The sequence below is a fragment of the Lentinula edodes genome, assembly GCF_021015755.1.
Source record: "Lentinula edodes strain Le(Bin) 0899 ss11 chromosome Unknown C8R40scaffold_50, whole genome shotgun sequence".
In the NCBI taxonomy this organism is placed as follows: Eukaryota; Fungi; Basidiomycota; class Agaricomycetes; order Agaricales; family Omphalotaceae; genus Lentinula; species Lentinula edodes.
The window spans coordinates 66,956-88,000 of NW_025764356.1; the positions used below are offsets into that span (position 1 = coordinate 66,956).

The 21,045-nt window shown below is 46.3% G+C and overlaps 7 protein-coding genes across 7 annotated transcripts; 2 read left to right on the top strand and 5 right to left on the bottom strand.

Moving 5' to 3' along the window:
* Window positions 1–544: 544 nt before the first annotated feature.
* On the bottom strand, window positions 545–1,373 carry C8R40DRAFT_1058243 (HotDog domain-containing protein; the record flags this gene model as incomplete). The annotated part of the gene is made up of 5 exons (XM_046225195.1): window positions 545–622; window positions 678–747; window positions 800–901; window positions 960–1,017; window positions 1,076–1,373. The coding sequence occupies 5 exons, from the start codon at window positions 1,371–1,373 to the stop codon at window positions 545–547; spliced, it is 606 nt and encodes a 201-aa protein (XP_046080962.1).
* A 2,110-nt stretch (window positions 1,374–3,483) lies between these two features.
* C8R40DRAFT_1058115 (DnaJ domain-containing protein) lies at window positions 3,484–4,906 on the top strand (the record flags this gene model as incomplete). Its single annotated transcript, XM_046225186.1, has 5 exons — window positions 3,484–3,783; window positions 3,843–3,918; window positions 3,967–4,525; window positions 4,595–4,751; window positions 4,805–4,906. 5 exons carry the CDS (start codon window positions 3,484–3,486, stop codon window positions 4,904–4,906), a joined length of 1,194 nt encoding a protein of 397 aa, XP_046080963.1.
* Window positions 4,907–5,653: 747 nt separating this feature from the next.
* On the bottom strand, window positions 5,654–6,915 carry C8R40DRAFT_1058304 (mitogen-activated kinase; the record flags this gene model as incomplete). The annotated part of the gene is made up of 4 exons (XM_046225198.1): window positions 5,654–5,801; window positions 5,865–6,346; window positions 6,393–6,488; window positions 6,538–6,915. 4 exons carry the CDS (start codon window positions 6,913–6,915, stop codon window positions 5,654–5,656), a joined length of 1,104 nt encoding a protein of 367 aa, XP_046080964.1.
* Window positions 6,916–8,099: 1,184 nt separating this feature from the next.
* C8R40DRAFT_1128640 (uncharacterized protein) lies at window positions 8,100–9,267 on the top strand. The gene is made up of 4 exons (XM_046229105.1): window positions 8,100–8,565; window positions 8,616–8,690; window positions 8,748–8,780; window positions 8,837–9,267. The coding sequence occupies exons 1-4, from the start codon at window positions 8,212–8,214 to the stop codon at window positions 9,074–9,076; spliced, it is 702 nt and encodes a 233-aa protein (XP_046080965.1). The 5' UTR covers window positions 8,100–8,211; the 3' UTR covers window positions 9,077–9,267.
* A 77-nt stretch (window positions 9,268–9,344) lies between these two features.
* C8R40DRAFT_1058244 (uncharacterized protein) lies at window positions 9,345–10,188 on the bottom strand (the record flags this gene model as incomplete). The annotated part of the gene is made up of 2 exons (XM_046225196.1): window positions 9,345–10,057; window positions 10,113–10,188. 2 exons carry the CDS (start codon window positions 10,186–10,188, stop codon window positions 9,345–9,347), a joined length of 789 nt encoding a protein of 262 aa, XP_046080966.1.
* Window positions 10,189–10,394: 206 nt separating this feature from the next.
* On the bottom strand, window positions 10,395–13,026 carry C8R40DRAFT_1163326 (NADH-ubiquinone oxidoreductase; the record flags this gene model as incomplete). Its single annotated transcript, XM_046230357.1, has 8 exons — window positions 10,395–10,488; window positions 10,547–10,786; window positions 10,845–12,443; window positions 12,498–12,569; window positions 12,629–12,646; window positions 12,709–12,757; window positions 12,817–12,900; window positions 12,948–13,026. 8 exons carry the CDS (start codon window positions 13,024–13,026, stop codon window positions 10,395–10,397), a joined length of 2,235 nt encoding a protein of 744 aa, XP_046080967.1.
* Window positions 13,027–13,248: 222 nt separating this feature from the next.
* C8R40DRAFT_1128645 (uncharacterized protein) lies at window positions 13,249–14,609 on the bottom strand. The gene is made up of 4 exons (XM_046229106.1): window positions 14,431–14,609; window positions 14,300–14,364; window positions 13,566–14,241; window positions 13,249–13,492 (listed from the first exon to the last, which is right to left on the bottom strand). The coding sequence occupies exons 3-4, from the start codon at window positions 14,121–14,123 to the stop codon at window positions 13,439–13,441; spliced, it is 612 nt and encodes a 203-aa protein (XP_046080968.1). The 5' UTR covers window positions 14,124–14,241; window positions 14,300–14,364; window positions 14,431–14,609; the 3' UTR covers window positions 13,249–13,438.
* Between the last annotated feature and the right edge of the window lie 6,436 nt (window positions 14,610–21,045).

The following is a 21,045-nucleotide window of genomic DNA, read 5'->3' on the forward strand; positions in this document are numbered from 1 at the left end:
AGGAAGCGCGCGATTCCGGATTTCCCTCATGCAGCGGCGTCCTCGGTGACACTCTTGTATGAGGGAACTAGGGAGGTCCAGTGGGTCGGCAGATCACGGAAGGCACAAAGAGACAGTGAATGGACAGGTTATCTAAGAAAAGTTTTGAGGGTGTGCATCAATCATGAAGTCAAATAGATAATCAATTCTACTCAGCTATCTTTTCATGCAAAGCTTGAGCGTCGGCTGCATTAGAACAATGTGATCAAGGGCATGATAACCGCCACAGGACAGGATAGCTGAATTGCACAGTATTACCAAAGCTGCAGAAAACGCTCTTCGCAGAATATTTGCCGTGGCTTCTTCTAAATGCGGTCGAGATAAATTTTATGACACAGCGGTGATTGTTTATTACTCCATGAAAGCAGTGGTAAGATCTAGATGATGGTATAAAGGGTCTTAAAATACACTGATACTTGGTCTAATACATTAGATAGTCGTAACTGCCCACCAGTCGGAGTGAGGCATGCCTTTTGAGGATAACGGCACAAAATAGGGAAGGTCATCATAGCTTCGTCGAATTGGGCTGCATTTTATTCAGGAATGCAGAGGCTACAGTCCTTCCCGTATGTTTATCTAGTATCTGATTGACGGTGAAGGCTGTCAGAATAGAAAGACATTCAAAAACGAAAACATACCTCGCATCTCGATGTCATAATCCGGCCACCTAGGGAAACAGACGTGCTTCTGATTTGTAGACATGTCCCTCTACGAAGAAATCAGAACGCGAATTAGTTGGAAAACCTGATATTGAACTGACAGTGGTGCGGGAGAGTGAAATAGAACATTCATGGCCTGGGTAACACCAACCCCATTGATGTTTTGAACTAATCCGAGGACGACAAGGGGTGTACTGCAGCAACTATGAATATAGATGTACGCAAGTTAGTGATGAGCGGAATGAAGAATAAAGATCGTACTTGTCAATGAGGTAAGCGATGCATCCACCATGCAGCATCCCGGCTCCATTTAACATGTCTATTTCAGAGAAACGTTGAGCCCAGACTGTAAGAATAGAATGACAGATCAAACAAACATTTATTGACAACGACCTCTGCGACAGTTGTTGCTTCCAACCTTTCTTGACGGTCAAGTTTCCTGTTGATGTTCACATCGACGAACTTGACCTCCTTTCCAACTTTATGACCGAAACTGTCTTCCCCACCGACGCCATAAGAATAGTATGTGTTGTAGTTGAGCTGCTTCACGTAGTCTGGCGCGTTGCCAGAGACCGAACTAATGTCTCCTTGGTTGGGCAGTGAGGCGGGGTCAATCCACGCCTTACGGCTGCTACCAGAATTCGAGGAGGGAACATGATGGGTATGTGAGTGCATAGCTACGGCTGAGGCACTGGCAACAGAAGTAGACGAATATCGAGAGGCCATGATACTGGATGGGAATGGGGAAATTCGCGTGCGGTTAAAAAACGAATATTCATGCTCCTCTATATAGAAAGTGGATTCAAGAGGGACCTGATGTGCTTTCGAAGATGATAGAGGGATGAGAAGTTGGGGTTGACGGCACCACGTGCACTGTCCATGTCGGTCATTTCCTGGAAGATTAAAATTCTCAGGATGGTGTGGTTATCTTCCGCTGACCCGGTCAATCATTTATTCAATGCTCAGAAAACTCTATAGAAAAGCAAAGCGGATCCAGATAGATCCAGATGATGTTCAGTGCATTATGGGGTTACTGCGTGTACATTTCTTTCATTTCATCTCATTACAGCCCATTACCGTTTGCAGACGCAGCTCTGCGGATCCCCTCTTGCAATGCGCTGGTGATTCAAGGCAGAAGTGGAAGCAGGCGGTATCCAGGTTAGCGCTGCTTCTGAAAGAGTTAAGCGTGGAGCTAAGTTGAACGATCTGGATAAATTTAACCATTCAGGTGTTCTTTGGGCCTCGCACCGCGAAAGGTTTGATGCACATAATCGTAACTTCTTCTGTAATACCTATTGAACACACATAGCAAAGATATCATTCTCCTTTCCACGATTGATATGAATTCGAAGGTCGGAGCTGGAAGGAATGAAGGAAGGAACAAAGGAACTAAGGCAAGGCAGATTTTCATAATTCATGACTCCTAAACATGTCAATATAGACTATACGGAATGAACAGATAGTGCAGACAAAAGCCATGAAAAGCTCAACGAAGACGTACCTAGCCAAGCAAGATTAACTCAAAGATCGGCGGTGCTTGTGAAAGTCGACCAGTTCCATGGACGGAAGAGCCAAATCCAGATGCATGTATTCATTGAACTTTGTTATGCCTTGGAACGCATGATCACAGTGAGCGTGCGGATGTGGGTATTACAAGGTGATTATATTGTGAGCGAAAACGAATCGCCGTCATGGATTGCGATATAGAAATATACATATGTATGTCTCTGGGTCCTGCAACTGCTGAGAAGTCCAGACAACCTCAAAGTATCAAAGTTAGCTGCGAGGAAGCACCGCGTGGGTTCCCGTGAATAATCTGTCTCGAGCGGGAGCTTCTGGCAAATCCTGTGAAAAAATGGATATCAAAGACCACGGTTCATGAGCTGGAGCTTATGGTACAATCAGAAGACCCTGCAAACCTATATGCTGTATACAACTGGACTGGTAGTGGTAAGATACTCATGAGATGCATACTGGTGGGTGAGTTCATACTCCTCAAGGAGCTAAGACCAACTGATATTCCATATGGCCTACCGCCTATAGTGATATAGTGATTGGAGACCGCTCCAATACTGAGGGAGAATTAATGCGGTGGGAGTTGCATATTTTGCCTTCCCTGTATAGCACAATGATTGAATACATGAATTTCTGCGACAGAACAGTCAGCTTCGGGAGCATTAATCATATGTACTCCGATTCGTGGAATGATGTTAGATAGAGTGAATTGACTTACCAAGTCAACTTCGGGTTGGCTTGAGAATTATCATCTGTTAAATATTCTGCCGCTGAAATTCGGACAACGACAACGTCAACAAAGGAGTTCCAGTATGTAAGAGGATGAGCGAGACGACAGATCGTGTAGACGGGATTGGGGATTCCTGGGCGCTGAATATTTCAGGGGTGGACGCTAGGGCACTAACTGAGATCTCATTTGAGAGGCCGGCGCCTGCCCGCACTCGATGTGGCCAGAGGGGAACCAGGTAATTTGGCTTGTAACAAGCGAAGCTAGACTATCTCTCGTTAGATTACTGTTCATATCCTGCATGCTACGATTAGATCCCTGCCCCAAATACTTACATTCAGCGGCATCAAGAATGATCGAGGTGCATAGTTCTTACCTTTATCCCATTTTTTGGTACATTCCTCAACATGTCTGCCGGTGGCGGTATGTGAAGGTCAAGAAGAAAATCAAATAGCGCCGGGAGCGTTTCTGCTTACAAAATCAGCCGCCCAAAAATTTTATTCCTAGCTTCCTGTTCGATCACATTCTCAGTCTGCTTCAAAAATGGCATCGATTCAGACGAATGTCCTCCCCAAATCTTACACTTTGCCATCTGTCGCTAACGCGTCAATCGCTGGTCCCTCTTCTAGCCGGCTGCTCCCAGTGGGACCCGCGTATATCTCCCATCTTCGTTTAACGATTCACCACGATCATTCCTTCGAGGCCCACGATGCTCACCTCGAGAAAGAGCGTCAGAAACTCGAGGAAATCCAAAACTCTGCCGCCAATGGCGACGATGACCTCGGTGTAGGCGATGAGCCAGAATCGGAAGAACTTTTGGCTTTAGATCCCAAGGAGTGGAAGGTATATGATATGAATTTTTTATTTCGATATAAGCTTCTCATTTGAATCATGCTTTCAAGAAACATGACTATTATGCAGTCCTCGGCCTATCGCACCTGAGATACAAGGCTAACGCTGAGCAAATTAAAATTGCTCGTATGTTAATTCGTTCTTAATAGTCCCGATACTTAGTCTTCATCGCAGACCGCAAAAAGGTGCTCAAGCACCATCCGGACAAAAAGGCTTCCTCCACCGCCCCGCAGTCTACCTCGTCTCTTCTTACCGGCGTAAACCTCAACACTAACGACGATGCATTTTTCAAATGCATCGCTAAAGCCCACGAGGTCCTTACCAATCCCGAAAAACGTCGTCAGTACGACTCGGTCGATCATGAACTCATGGATGCCCAAGAGGATGACCCCATTCCATCTACGTTTGCCAAAGCCAACAAAAGCCTATCCGATGCAGAGTTCTTCAAAATTTTCACTCCAATTTTCGAGCGTGAATCTAGATTCTCTAAAAAACAGCCTGTGCCGATGCTCGGTGATATAAATGCGAGTAAGGAACACGTCGAGGGTTTCTACGATTCCTGGTATAACTTTGATAGCTGGAGGAGTTTCGAGTGGTTGGACAAGGAGATCAACGAGGGGAGCGATAATCGGGATGACAAACGTTACACTGAGAAGAAGAATAAGAGCGAGAGGGCGAGAAGAAAGAAGGAAGATATTGCACGTTTAAGGCTGCTCGTAGATCTTACCTTGAGGTTAGCTGCCGACTTTTCATCTCCTTCGACTTCGTCTAACGCGGTTCGTGACTTTGCAATTCTTTCTAGCTTCGACCCGCGAATCAAGCGAATTAAGCAGCAAGAGAAGGAAGCTCGTGAAGCCAAGAAAGCAGCCAAATCGGCTCCCGCATCTGGTGCAGCTACGCCGCAGAAGAGCAAGGCTCAAGAAGAGGAGGAGAAGAGAAAGAAGGAAGAGGAGGAAAAGGTTTGCGTCATAATAGGTCTCTTCCTGTAAAAGACTGACCGTTGTTTTTGTAGATTGCAAAGGCGGATGCCAAGAAGGCCAAGGCTGCTGCTGCTAACGCTGCGAAGAAAGCCCGCAGGGCAGCTAGAACAGTAGAAGATGGGGCTACTGCTTAATGGGTATTGATGTGCTGTTGTATCGTCAACAATATTACATAGAGATCCATTACAATCGCGTATGCTCCTTCGAGGTGAGCATTCCGCGAGCAATGCATGCTGTCGATTTTTGACGCGTCTTTGCACTAATATCGAAAGAGAGTGAAAGCAGATATAAATATTTGAGTATATAATTATATATAGGTGGACATTGGTTTTTAGAGATGAGGGTATATATGCGACGAGGACGACAATGATGACATCGATAATCAGTGTATGGAGACGAACAATGCATGAGGAAAAATAATGCAAGGGAGCTACAACGACGAGGAAAGAATTGAAGGTGGTTGGTTATCGCTGTGATCGTAGCAAGGGGGGTCGTCATAGAAGAAGATTAGAGCGGTCAGAGCGTCATGGGCAGTCAATAATCAGAGGCGAAAAAAAAGTAGCAAATCGGATATTAATTCATCCCGGAATCTCTACCTCAATAGGTGGGAGGATACGCCGGAAGTGCTAAAATAGGTAAGAAAATCATTGGCTCGTGAAGAGTACTGTCAAAATGTAAAGTAAAGATGAGCAAACGAACGAAGCGGCGATGGGACGGGGATGGATTTGGAGAGTAACGAAGAAGGAAAAAAATAGAATAAACTCAAGAAACGAACCCAGAATGAATGAAAAGGCAACCATCCATGGTAACGGTCCACATCACCCCAGTCCACCCAGTCCGTCCGATATGATCCACCCGAGAGCCTAGCAGGAAAAAAACGGTTATGCCCCACGCATAACTTCTTCATAGATTAAAACCTTGAGCTCTTCTTTGCTGAGACCTTTTCCATTGTTGAAGGTGTCAAAAGACCAAAATTCGCTGTCAATGCGCTCAGCGCCGGGCTCATCGGATGGGTCGTGGTAGGGTGCGCTATAAAGTTTGGGTAGAATGTTACTGAGGAACAGGGTAAAAGTAAACGGAGGATGTACTGACAGATAGGGATGAGCTAAAGCACCCTCGACGTCAATCCTCCTTTTCGGATTAAAGCTTAAACATTTTTCCATAAGATCAATAGCAAGAGGATTTTTGCCCTCAAAGCCTTTGACGCCACCTTCATGGACGGGTTTTCCGAAGACTTTCTTTTTTCGAAAGGGTAGTGCACGGATGTATTCACGCGAACGGGAGGATGAGATAGCGTAGAAATCGTCAAGCGTAGGGGTACCCAGGACATCGAGGATTAATGACAACTGGTGGTGATAATCTCGACCAGGGAAGAGGGGCTTTCCGGACAGCATTTCTGCGAGAACACAGCCAAGAGACCAAATGTCGATGGCTTTGGTGTATTGTTTGAAGGTTAACATGACCTCTGGAGCGCGATACCATCTGGTAGCGACATATTCTGTCATGAATGTCGACGCGTCTACTGGGTGGTCAGGAGGAGGACGTGCCGAACGGGCGAGCCCGAAGTCACATAACTGCGATTGTTAGCGAGTCCGGGAGGTTGCAGACAAAGATGGTCACCTTCAGATCGCAATTTGCATTTAATAAAAGGTTGGACGGCTTGAGGTCCCGGTGCAAAACGTCGGCACTGTGTAGTGCTTTCAGTGCACGGAGTGTCTATAACGAATGATGAGATTATAACAAAGAAACAAAGACCCATACGTACTTGGTAGATGAAATATTGACAATGGTCATCGCTCAACTCTTGTGTTCTGATGACTCGGTGGAGATCAGTCTCCATCAGCTCTTGAACAAGATACACCTCCGTCATGCCATCTAGGCTTCCGTCTGGTCCCAAATTTGGTTTGAGTATGTCAAGTATCCCGATGATATTTTCATGCTGAAAATGGCGCAAAAGTTTGATTTCTCGCAATGTCCGGAGGCAGAACATTGAGTGGTCGAACGGCGTTATCCGCTTGATAGCTACTTTCCGCTGTGATTGAATGTGTACTGCAGAACAGACGACTCCGTAAGCGCCTTCCCCGATTATGTCCAGTGGTTGGTACGAAGAACCGACGATAAAAGCAGTCGTCCGGTCATCCATATTGTCAAAGAAGAGGTCCAAGTCAGGTCTGACGGAGAACAATAATTAAGTCAATTGGAACGCTGTGATTACGTCAGTAGAATAGCCGTAATGCGATTAAGCGCTTTCACTTCTGTTCCAGAACCATGTCCAGAACAGATTAAAACTTGACAACGAGCTTGATCAAGCGACGACTGCGGATGCCACCTCACTCTTACATTTCCAACGACCCTTGGGCCAGGTTGAATCTTTTTCAGCCTTTTCCTGGCCTTTTCCTCGAAGAGTTTTAGCTAATTTAATCTTATTTGAACCGCTCATCGTAACGAAACCCTTCTCCTTGCCTACACCCGTTAACGTACTCTTCGACTTCCTTCACACACGCAGATGCACATCCATGGCTAATACTCAGAGCGACCGATTTCAAGGAATCTTTAAACCCCCAAGAATTGACTTATGTCCCTCAAATCTGTGCTGACTATACTCCATGTTCCTTTATTCGCTCCTTTGCCCACATTGTGTCTACATTCGAGCCAATATGTATATCCCATGTTCCCGTCGATGGAGCAAAAACCATGTTAACAGCGCTGTTAACGCGTTATCATTTTTCTTCCAGGGGAGTTTTTGACGACTGCCAGGCCGAGCATCACGTATGTACGTCGCTATGTCATCTGTACAGTTGGACTGCTCAGAGTTCAGATCCTACAATCAATGACACTGCGCACAAGCAGAAAAGTTCTTCGATCATTTGCTAACACAAAGTTCGAAGGTTATTGAAGATATCATCGTGATGCTATATACATAATCGGCAACTTCAAGATTTTTCCATCGGTAAAGGTCTTTGCTGGGGTTGCTATTTTGGGCCTGTGGTTTCTCCGAGCTGGTCTCGCTATCATGCGAGTTAGCGGAAGCCACTCAAATCAGCTCGAAACCATTGTGCTTCTTTATACCTCAATCACTTAATCGGATCATCAATTTATGCGTCAAACTACCTTTGCTTGCTCGTCAAGGTTGTTCTAGTTGGGCTTCAAAATCTAGAGCATTCTGAGGTGTCGAACTTCAAATCTCTTGAGAACGGTGAACAGTGTACAGACAACAGTTTATGGGTCCAATCACTGGCAATGATGAAGAGATGATAGTAGTGCAATTAGTTGATAATAATCGACCTTCCGAGTCGCTGCTGGGAATATAAATAGGCTTGGTAGACTGTAGTTATACTTGCGACAAACTTTTCCCTCAAACACAGAGCTGGTCTGAGCTGGTCTCTTGGCCTTTTTCATCCGATAGCCCACCGCTGGTCGCCTTCCCTTGATCGACTGAATGGTTTACTATTCTATACTTGCAGCAGCCATCACTGTCGAAGCTGCTTCATCCGTCGTTCTTGCTCTTCCGGTTCCAGGATTTCCTTCCAACGATCTTTGGAGTGCCGTAGTGCCTCCCATCACAGACATGCCATGGACGACAGGGATGCCAATACCGCCTCCAGCACAAGGCCAATCACTTTCTGTGGCTCATGAAACGCAGATCAGTGAGGATTTCCTCCAAAATCAGGAGCTTGATGATCTCTTCAGTGAGGTGCACCATGCTCATGACAACGCAAAGGTCGAGCTCGAGATGGATTCAGAGAAACTTCTCTATGGTGGCGGAGAGCAGCTCCCTCATCCACGCTATGGTGTGAGTATCACTTAGTTTGTCTAGTAATAGTGCTTATTCTGTGTTCAAAGTCCTATATCGTTCATTCCGAGCATGACATGAAAATGGTCCCAGAAGACGTCTTTTTCGACATTCATGGATACCATGTTCGCGTCTTCATTTCTGTCATCCTTCTGGATAATTGACATGATTTTCATACATAGACTTCTGAGATTCTGGAAGGGATGACAGTCGAGGTAACTCACTTTGCTGCTCTTCCGTTGTTTCTACACTGATGTACGGTATGTGACAGGCTAAGGACCAGATCACCTCGATATTTGATGATGCGGAAAGACGGGAAGGTCTTCCACTCGTTCATACGAAGCGTGGTCGGGAAGACACTATGTCATGCTCGTCCGCCAAAACATACTTGGACAGTCTTGACCCTGACATAAAAAACATCATGGCTATCCTATTCAAAGATTGGAGTTTGGAGGCAAGAGGCGCTTGGATAAAGTGCGATAGGCAATGGGACGAAAACGAATATTGGTAGAAAAATGAAGAAAATGGGTCGCGAATACCCTAAATTTGAATTCGAAAAATTTGTACACGCTTTCCTCGTAGTTAAAGCTGCTTCTTAATTCATAGGCGCGTAGAGAACCTTGTGTCCTTGTATTTGTGTTCCATTCTAGAGGTCATTTTTATTGCTAGGAGGTACATAATTGATAAGATGCTTTGCAAAGATATCCAGGCTAACATTCAAGATCGTCAAGCAGTACTATTCGATAGGCTCAAATATATCTACATAATTTATCCCTCATTCATCCAAACACCTTATACAATTCGAACATCCGATCCTCCATCACTGCTACAGCCTCTTCTCCCTCCATTTTCCACGGTTCTGTATCCGTCATACACATCTTGAATTCCGCAGAATTAATGACTTCCGCTCCATCCACACGCCATTCGTGGATAGCAAGTAAGGTGGGAGGGGACTGTAACTGAACTTTTTTCGCGGCCCTTCCAGCAAGCTCTGCATGCTCTGTAAGGCGAAAAATGCGCGATCGTATATACCCTGGTGCAAGGGCTAGCTGGGGAATACGTGTGGAAGTGTACCATTGGACAAGGTGGTCCTCTTGAGTTTTATACCTGGATTCGTCCTGCCCGTTCTTCACCACTTGCATATGGACGACATAAAGGAACTTCGCAGCCTTATCGGATTCGCTGACATTGACATTGGCCGTACTAACTTTCAACGTCTCCGAAACCTCGGAAATGTCAGAGGAATTCACTAGTTCATATACCCGCCGATTCAGCGTCTCCAGATTTCCAATTACCCGCCTTTCATTGTCCGATGCCTTCAAACGAAGATCCTTGTACTCATGGCTTTGCATAACCTCTTGCGAGGTCAGATCATACAGTGCAAGCCATTTAGGAAATGTTTTCGGTGGCGTGTCCAGAGCTTTATACCGAGCAGCAGTGAGAAAACCGGGTACTGTAATGCGAAGAGGTGCATGTTCGTTATCATACCAGTCTAATATCGGTGAGTTGGCGTAGATACACGCATCAAAAGTTGGAAATTTGCTCACCATTGAACTGCTCTTCTGTAACAGATTTTCCACATTCTGCGTACACGAAGAGAAGAGCTCGAGCAGTGGTGGGCATGTAGGTATATGTGAGTGTGAGTGATGGGATGAAAGGGCCTGAGAGACCTGATCGTTTTTCTGTTGCTCATGACGCATTCAAGATATTCTGACCTCAGCTCATTGAATGGAAAGCGAATAGTAAAATTGATTTGTCCAATGTACAGCTTGATGTGGGATGTTTTCTATGATATATTACCACCCCAGTACACTTGGTATATCGCATGGTCACGCGAAGGCTGCCTCTGCCTTACTACCTTCGCTGAACCCATAGTTCTCTCCCTTGACGAATGAACGCGTACATTGCGCCATGGTGACAGAGCTGAAAACATAGACGGAAGTGTGAGCAATGAATTAATGTAGTCGACATTAATGCTCACTTTCTCGAGATAACATCCGTCTGGTAAAAGTTTGTAATTGGCCTCTTGAAAGCACCGCCTTGAATCTTGACACCACTCGTCTTCTTTGCCAGGGCTTGTAGTCCAGCGAGTGCAATTTCAGCCGATGTGCGTTCTAAAACATCATATCTAACCAATGAAGGTGAAATTTCCCACATCCGGTCTCGAAGGGAGAGTACATCGTCGTAGGGAAGAGGGGAACCAACAATCTCGGATAAAGCACTAAATGATTTATGGTATTGATAGAAAGTTCACTAAATGTTCAGTTAAATTCACTAACCGTATGATTTTCCAGTCTTCCCGACTTGCGCCAGGTGGCGGAACAGCAGCCCTTCCCAACTGAGTCCTACCCTCCGTATTTATCCACGTCGAACTCTTCTCCGTATATGCCGCACCAGGCAGACAGACGTCAGCAAGTTGAGCTCCGATGTCTCCGTGATGTCCTTGATACACTACAAAAGCGTCCTGAGGTATCCTTGAGGGATCAATTTCGTCCGCATTGAGAAGGTAAATGAATTTTGCTTTAGTTTTCGAAGCGGTAGGGGAAGGGACAAATCCAATGTCATACGCTGCAGGCCGAGAAGCGATACGCTGGAGAACGCTGAAGCCATTCCACTCCGGCGTTACCAATGTCTCCTTGTTCAACTCCACGAAGCGCGAGAGTTCATTGAAAGCGGTAGCACCGTCTGCATGCTCAGCAAGTGCACTACCAACGATGATCAGAGGTTTCTTCGCAGCTTTGAATTTCTTCGCAAATTCGCCTTTGCCAGCAATGAAATCAGACAGAGCCTTGGCGTCAGCGCCGAGGTAGTCGTAGCCATACGTAGTATCCACTTGTTCACCGATTAAACCAACCTCAAGTCCTGTGTGCAGCCAGGACTTACGTATGCGCGAGTTCAGGACTGCGGCTTCATGACGAGGATTAGTTCCAACAAGCAGGATGACATCGGCCTCCTCGACGCCCGGTATTGTGGAGTTGAAGAGATAATTTGAACGAACGTCGATACCATGCACAGGCGCGGAGTATCCTCCGGCTTGGTCAAGCGCAAGGTTGTCTGAGCCGAGTCGGTTGATCAAATCCTTGAGCGCCACGAGCGATTCAGTGTCAGCCAGATGCCCAGCGACAGCTTGAATCTCATTATCTTTTGCGCCAGACGCGGCGAGGCCGTTGGCAATTGCTGTCAACGCCTCTTCCCATGTCGCACCGACGAATCTGTCACCCTGTTTAACGAGCGGTGAAGTGAGGCGTTGGAAACGAAGGCCATCGTACGAATAACGCGTCTTGTCACTGATCCATTCCTCGTTTACATCATCGTTGGTCTTGGGTTGTATACGCATCACCTGAACACCGCGCGAATCGATGCGGATATTTGAACCAAGTGCATCAAGGACATCGACAGACTCCGTATTCTTCAGTTCCCAGGGCCTAGCTGTAAACGCGTATGGTTTGCTCGTCAATGCGCCGACGGGGCAAAGATCGACAACATTTCCAGAAAGTTCAGAATCCATGGTTTTCTCTACGTACATCCCGATTTGGAGATCGTTCCCGCGTCCTGTAGTACCAAGCTCCTCAACGCCGGCAACCTCGTTGGCGAAACGTACACAACGAGTACACTGGATGCAACGGTTCATCGAGGTCTTGACGAGGGGACCTAAATCCTTATTCTCCACTGCTCGTTTTCCTGCGATTTCATGGAAGCGAGTACGATCGGAGCCGTAGCGCATAGACTGATCCTGTAGGTCGCATTCTCCTCCTTGGTCACAAATAGGACAGTCCAGTGGATGATTCGACAGCAGGAACTCCATCACTCCTTCGCGAGCTTCGTGCACTAATGGGCTATTCGTCCATACTTTCGAACCTGGCATTGCGGGCATTGCACTGTATGGTATGAAAAGGTAAGTGCAAGGTATATTCCATCAACTCAAACCGTACCAGGAGGCTACTGGTTTCGGTGACCTTTCAACTTCAACTAAACACATGCGACAGTTTCCAGCGATCGCGAGCCTGTAGATGGTCTTTCAAAAAACGGTTCCTTGTTCTTTATCTGAGGTCAAATAAAATACCTGTCATGATAACAAAACCTAGAAGTAGGAGATGCATAGTCAAAATGACGCTGAGGATGAAGAACACTTCCTGAACGCACCGTGGTATTGTTGCCCCTGCGGCTTCACAAGCTTGGATCAACGCAGAACCTAAGGCCAACCAAGGTCAGGATCTGAATCTGAAAAACAACTGTAGAGGAAAATCGTGCCTTGGGGGACCGTCACTTCCTTTCCGTCGACAGTCAGAGTGATGTCGGCCTGCCTTGAGGATGTCGATGACAGCGAGCGACGGCCTAAGCAGGGGTCAGAGTGAACCTGCTTGTGAATTAGATGTACTCACTATTAGCCTTAGCTCCTCCAACCTTTCCAACCAAGCTCGCTGCACTGGGTCGCGACACGGTCGTCACGAGCCTCAGCATTTCTCTTCAGAGCACCAAAAATGAGTGGGTATGGGGGGCGTTTTGAGAAAAAAGTAGTATATCTGCAACACAGTGACGAAGACGGAGAAAGCAGCGACGAGCTCAGGGCCTCAACGTCCTAGAAATTGCACGGTCGTGATTGGTGGGCCGGCTTGGATCGGAAGTGCCTCCGAAGATGACAAATTACTCCGTAGCGCAACCAAGCGCCTGAATCTGGACCTCTTTGCGAACACCGTAGATCGCACTTGGGAACTTTATGGTACATATTCTCGTTGATAGTCTGTTTAGTAAACAGCAGTGATACAAATAGCAGGAGTAGCCAGCTCAGAGGTTTACTCTTACACTCGGTACATATCTTAAACTCTCTTAAATTACACAGAATAATTTATCTTGAACCTGTCTCGAACTGATCTCAATTGGACCGCCACAACCTGCGTAAGATTTGGAATGCGTTGAAAATCTGTTGCTGTAATTTCGAAATTAGTATGGTGGTCAGGGAATAGAGATTTACATGAAGTGCTCTATGAATAAGTGCTCACTTTCAAATTTCGGCGCCAACCTCTACTCTCGGGCCTCCGTTCAAACCGAAGTACGCGTTGCTGCTCATGAAAATCAACAAAGCTGGATTGCGGATCGACCTCTCTGCTTGGCCGCGACTGGTAGATACCATGTCCAATAGAACCCCATGTAGGATGAAGCTGGAACCTGTTCCCGTCACTTCGGGGATGACTCGGCGTCGAAACAAACTCCTGCACCCTCTCCCATCTCATCGCCCGATTGTTTGAAGAAGTTAATGGATCTTTCTTTCCTGAAAGTGGTGAGCTTATCATTGTCGTTGTGAGTGAGGGAGGGAAGTCGGTCTGTGTCGTAGAAGGGGAATAAACCATCGGGCTCGATGGATAACTGTCATCTGGAACGATCTTGATGGATAGTGTCAGCGGGAAAACGCAGCACCTCGAAAACAGCAAACAGACGGTTATGAAGCTCTTCATGTGAGCATAGGCGCCGGTTTCAGACTCGTCGTCGCGCTGGTGCTTGAGAAGGGTTACTTGACTGTTTGTCTCCATACCGAAATGCACGACAAACCTCATTTGCATAAATGTAGCCGGCAGCTCCGCTATATGGGTGGTTCATCCTTCTCGTCGTTCCAAGAAGTAATTGGACAAAGAGTACAGCAGCAGCTATACCCGTTCCTCGTATTCTCCCGCGCGGCAGCTGGAGAATAACTGGGTGAGACCAAGAGCCGGAACAGACTGAAGCTGAATGCTGTTACTCGTAGTGTCACCGATGAGGGAAGAAGTGTAAGGGATTTCGGCAGGTGCGATCCGAGTACTTCTCCTGTTTAGTATTCTATCAATTAGATGCAGACTGAGTACTGATCATCAATGTAAAATTGATTCTTACGCTGAGCTTCAGAGATGTGGTCGGAAGGACTATCGATTGTCTAGAGCTGGGAAACTTTTCAAGATTGATGAGGGAGGGAATTGTATTTCCGACGAGTCCGTGCCCTTGAGAAAGAGAATAAATAACAGATGTACGGGACACATAAGACTTCAAAGCATTCAGCAACTTCGGCGTGAGATGATAAAAAGAAAACCACAGATCAAGCGCCGTCACTGTTTTCTCTCAAGTTTCCAGGAACAAAATGAATTCAACTTCGAGCTGCAAACCAAAAACGATTACGCTGGACATGACGCGATGCCAATAATATTCGACTACAGTAAGGACCGAGTTCTATCTGATCCTGTTACAAGTACATATCGCCGTCACTGAAAGTTATACATCGTCCGTGCTTGTATGCTGATGAAAGAGGGCCAACGTCTCAATTATTTACTACAATCCAAGATTGCGTCGAGAAGTGCAAGATTCTTAGCCTCTTCTGCAACTTCCCGTAGAGTCGAGTTCGTTCCAGCGCTCTGGTTTACCGGTATTGTTGGTTGTGTGATATTCTTCGAAATATTGGCCGTGGTCCCAATTGGCAAGTTATCAATTTTGTTAGGCTTTTCAAGTCCCCTGCCTGTTGATCATGGCTCTCCGGCATCGATTCTGCATTGGATCCAGCCTGTGAAAGCGCAGCGTGTGTTTTAGCGCGTGTTGATATTTTTTTGAGATTCTCGATATAATATTACGATACCTTTGATTGACGTTTAGGCAAAAGGAAGGAAAGATTGAACGGCAGATACTGAGCCAAAGGGGAGCTTGAGGTGACTTTGTCCTGCATTCAATGAACGTCAGCTGAAATTCAGAAATATCAAACCTCGAATCCGACCTGGACCGCAATTTCAGGCTTTATCGGAGTACACGAGATACCATTGATAGGCGGTTGCTCCTGAGTAATGTTATGTTTCAAGCTTGGAACTTGGGAAAATCATGAACACTGACCAGGTCATTATTCACTGCAGGTTTGAACGGACCGGAACTTGTCAACACCGTCGATCACCTTGCTTGCAAAGGTCATTTGTTACTCGATATTATTAGCGCTGCGGAAACTTTACCCACGGTTTCGGCGCTTGTTTCTAATTCTAACCTGTTGTTTTTGTCCTGTTTACTAACCACATGTCTACCGTACCAGTGTCCCTCCACTGTTGTGTGCAGTGTGCTCAGGTAGGTCGGCAGGTATTCACTTCCTGTTCAAATAACAGCTCCAGCCATTTCTTGTCCTGTTCCCACTCTGCCTCCTTTATATATCTACCACAAGTTCAGTGTATGATGTACGGCTGAAATCAGTTGGCAGATATTCATGCCAGGGCGTAAGTCGCTAACGAGCTTGCCTCGTTTTTGTGTGAAAGAGAAAGGAAGGAATCTAATGGGCACTCCAACCAACCAATCTAATACACAATATGCGAGTTCACTGCTATCAAATTTATATAATAGCAAGGGGTAGCGTTGGCAAAGGTTCCGCAAAGCTTTGAGAGCTAAGTAAGAAGCTTTGATCAATCAATTTGAATCGTTCTAAGGATTCGATATATTCCTTTGATCAAGGTAGATTCAGCACGATTTGTGCTTTGGTTTGTATTGATTTGGGTATATCAAGAATTGGGGGTTTGAATCAAAGTAAATTAAAACCGAAACACACAGACCCCTACGGAGAGCTAGAACTATGTGCTGGCACAACCACACAGCGTGATTTGCCCTTAAGACCAACGACTGATCCTAAGTTCGAAGGATATCCAACAACTGGATATACTTCTCGCAGTCACAAGGAGCAGAACACAACGTTCCTATACTCACAAGTGCCGGGCCCGAATGGCTGCTAGCGAAGAGGTTTCAGTCTGGCGGGAGTGTGTCTTTCCTTTTTACAGATTAGCACTGCAACGTCGTCCCAAAATCACTTGTATTCCAGATACATCGGATCGCTATTTATACATACAGAATATAGAGTCGCACAGTACAATTAATTTAATACAATAAACGTTCGGAACCGCCAGGAAACTTCTACACTCGGTCAGATACCATTTAATTTGAATCTACATGTCCTTATTTGGCCCATATTGGTTCCAAGATTCTAGTATACCTCCAAACATAGGTAGGTACTTCAATATTCATTTAATTTAATTGTTTTTGGAGAATGACTCGAATGGTGTTCAACTGTCATTGCTGTTCAACACTTACTTCGATCATTTGTCACCTCGTCCGGAGGCAAATCAGCTCTCCTCGATTCTAATCCTATCAATCTGATTCATCTGGATTAAACTAATTGCTTCTCTCTTTCAACAGACACCCATTGTGCCTATACTCTATCAAGGGAGTTACGCATAGTATTCATTTAATTGTATTCTTCAATATTTTCTACGTCAGGACTCTTTGACATTCATTTGATATGTCTTCGGAGCCTCGCAGTACTTCGATCGTTCTTCTAGTCATTTTCCTCAAACATGCAACTTGATTGGTCTATTAGACTAAATCGCAGTCTTTTAGATTAATGCATGATCTCGTTCTAGAAGGAGTATTTGATAATTCCTGAGTTCTAGAAAGTCATTTCGAGTCAATCCTCGGCTCATGGTCACTTGAGTAAGTTTTTCCAAACTCCTGCCAGTGTAAGGTCCAGTAAGAATACCCTTGGTATGTCATATGTGAATGGTCATCCTTCGGATGTAGTCTGAGTCTGGTATAATCCTGCTTGACAAACAGGTAGACTGCTATCCGAAGGTAGTATCAGGGATGGGTAAACTAACCAACTTGTGGTAGTATGGGTATATGGTCCCTTCAACTTATTAGACTGATTCAGTATTGACTTTGACTGTCAATCTGGGTCTCAATTACAGTCCTCTCGATACAAATCTATACGTGAAAATGTCACAATTCACAGCATAGATGTCTAGCCAAAATTTAGGCGTGTCATCGCCTTTGTACCTGTTGAGTACCACCAACCACCTTCACATCAAATAACAAATCCAGCTTTTCTACCGCCCTGTTCTTACTTCGCCACCTCCATGTCCTTATCACAAGTTGCTGACTGACATTTGAACATATTGTTTACACACAGAGTTTTTGCCTCCGTTTCATCTCAGATTCCATGTGCGACATTGCGCCATTAGCCTTTACTTTGTGCTGCACCTGCGACCACCCCTTTATTCTGCTTGACCTGTTTCCAGCTACTTAATGTTGAACCTGTTTCACATTAATCCCCACTGATTCGGCTGCACAACAGGGCTGTAAGACCTGGGTCAAAATAGGTCTTAGGGTAGGTTTTGGTATGTGGAGGTTTATGTTGTAGCGTGCTAGGAGCAGGCTGGAGCTCGAAGGGAGCTACGAGAACCGCGACCGAGGACGGGAATGACCTAGTAGTGGTTGGAACGACGAGATGGTGACCCTTGAGGGGTTCCTAGGAGGTCCAGGGAGGTCCCTAATGCGTAGGGAGGTTCGGGACGAGTGCGGGACCGTAAGATATTGCGTAGTAGGAGTTGTACTCGCTAGAACGTCAATATAGAGTCGAGTAGGTAGTTTATGCAATGGGGTCTCGAGGGTGTAAGCTCCCGAGAAGGGATATGCCAGGGAGGGTAGGTCCCTGGGGGCTAGGTTGGAGGATGGTCGTCCTCGAGTGTGGGAGGTGGTAACGGAGAAGCAGTACGTAGTTCGACGTGAGGGGTAGCTTCGACGTTACCTAGATCGAGGTCCCGAAGCTTACGAAGTAGCTAGGGAGCTCTGGGAGGTTTGGGGAAGAGTAGCTCACCAAGCGGGTAGGCGTTGGGGAGCTTTAGTAATGTTCGAGGGAGCTCGGGGACTCACTCGGAAGGCTTAGACTTGAAGTAAAAGCGTATATTCGATCGTACCGACGATCAGAGAGACAATAGACAGAAGTAGAGAGAAACAGAGGTAGAGAAACAGAGAGGAAAGAGAAATCCGTATGGTTAGCAGGTACAAAGGGACAGGGACTGGACCTATGCAAAAGGGTGTGTGTTCAAAATATACCAAGCTGGGGCTTGGGGACGTTACGGAGCTACTTAAATAGGTATGGGAAGTGAACAAGGGAACATCAGGGACCATGAGGCATGTAATCGAGATTAGTACCTTAATGGGGTAGGTGTAGGAGGGCTTCTTACGCGTGTCGGGGGAGGTTTTAGGGGTTACTTGTGTCGAGGGATCTGAAGATGGTAACTGGTATGTTTTTGGGGAGGTACGGAGGTGGTTCTGTGCGGGTTGTGAGAGCGTATGGCTGATACTGGGGCTGTCCTGGTAGTCACCAGGCGTGAAGACGGGAGAAAGGGAGCTGTGGTTAACGGTCGAGGCATGACAAGGGCTCTGAGTTCCTTGGTAACGGGTTGAAGCCTATGGCAGGTACAACAGCCACAGTTGCAAAGGTTGCTTCTTTCACATTTGGGGAGGAGGAACATCCGTCGAAAGGTATGTGTAGCTGATATATGTGATTGTACATTGACAACTTTCTGCTTGCAAGCAGAGTCAGTTAATGCTAATGGTAAACAGTTTTCAAGTGCACCAAATGTGAAAGCGGGGCCTTGCAAGGTGGCTAGGACCACCGGGTTGGCCAAAGATTGAAGGCCACATACAGTTGTCTGTTTTTATTGTTTATGTATGTTCGTTTTGGTTCAACTCCTTGTAGTCAGGCTGTATTATTTTACAACAGCTTCGATAAAATATGTATCTGTATGTATTGAGCTTGCTGCTTCACTGCAGCGAGGTGCAATTTGCATGTGACTTACTAGAACGCCTCAAGCAAGGTTTGTGTCCCCTGCGGGGGCAACTAGTTTGTCAAAGGCCTGCAAATGCGATGTTAGCGATACCGCCTTTGAGATCTCTTTTGTCGGCTCCGGAGTTTGCGAGCTTTGGGGCATAAGTGTTTATATGGCAGGTGTTTGAGGCTATTCCAGTGGATTTCAGCATCCTGGAAATACAGATACGTTACAATGTACCTTCGATTTTGGAGCTGGGTTAGCAGCGGCACACTGGTACGATGTATGTTTACTTGTGTGAAGACCACAAGTGATGCCTTTGTAAAGTTCCTGTAGAATGGGTACGCTCATTACGACTCCCTCGGCGATTGTTAGAATTTTACGAATCATATCGAGCCAGCTGGTCGAATCCTGTACGAGGTCACTATTCAGTGTAGCGATTTGTACGAAAAAAAAGCGACTGACGATTGGAACCTGTATCCCGGTCTCGAGCGCCTGGCTCGTTATTAGGTTTTGAATTATTTCCCTCGAAAGCTCATACTCTTCCTGTTTCTTGAAACCTGTACTTGTCTTCTTTCCTTTTGTCGTCATGACACAAGCGTGGCCTTGGAACCACATCTTGTAAGACGCAAAGATCCCTCTATTTTTGGTCCACCACGACTCCATATCTGTCACGAAGCGGCAGAGGCGGAGTGACTAGCGGAGCAGGGAAGCGGAGTGACTAAGCAAGGCGATGAGGCGGAGCGACTAAGCAAGGCGGTGAGGCGGAGCGACTAAGCAGAGCGGAGGCAAACTGGTCCCAGATAATGACAGAGATATATTGAGTATCGTAGTCATAGGTAACAATAAGTAAGCACATACCTGGTCCCAGATAATGACAGAGAGGTCAAGATGAGGGACCAGGCTGTGAGGGGTTGGCTTTATATACATAATCCGATCTGCGAGAAATGACAATGTAATACTGTACAGTTTAGGAACAAGGAAGGTGGCGGAAGCCAGTAGAAGGAGAAGGGTAACAGGTGGATCAGTAATCGATGATGGGGATCAGGTGGGTCAGTAATCAATGGGATTTGACAGTGATGTAATCGTACAAGTAAGGGCATTGAGACGGTGAGAAAAGGAAAATGATAGGGGCTACATACTTCATGACATTACCCCCCTTCTTATGACCATTGCCCTCGATGGTCAAGCTTTTGCTGCTGTGGGGTGCTTCTTGTGGAAGGCACGAACAATTTTTGGAGCCCGGCTCAGGTTGGGCGCTGGTTCCCAGGAGTTATGCCCTGCGTCGTATCCCTTCCACTTTACCAGGTATTCCAACCTCTTCCACCGGACCCGACTATCCAGGATTTCCTCTACTTCATACTCCGGCTCGTCTTCATCCTCTAGGTAGACCGGCTCTGGTGGTGGTGGTATTTCTCCATTGATAGTGTTACCTTTCCAGGGGTAGAGTTTGTCAACATGGAACACAGGATGAATGCGGTCAAGGGAGATAGGGAGGTCAAGGCGGTAGTCCAGGGGTCCAATCTTCTCCAAGATTCGGTAGGGTCCGAGCTGTCGATCTCCTAGCTTCTCGCTGGACAGTTGGAGGTTGATGTCTTCCGCACTGAGCCAGACAAAATCTCCGACTTTGAACTGGTGGGCTTTCCGTTTTCCTCGTTCGTATCCCTCTTTCTGCTGCTTTTTTCCTAAGTGCAAGGCGGCCCCTGCGTCCTGTCGGGCTTCTCGGAGTATCCGTATGCGGTCATCTACAGCTGGAATCCCACTGCGTTGTCCAACTGGGATGTTGAACAAGGGGAGATATCCGTAGGTTAGCTCAAATGGGGACATGCCTAATGCAGAATGGGTTCGTGAGTTGATTACGAATTCAGCCATTGGAAGGTGCTCTGCC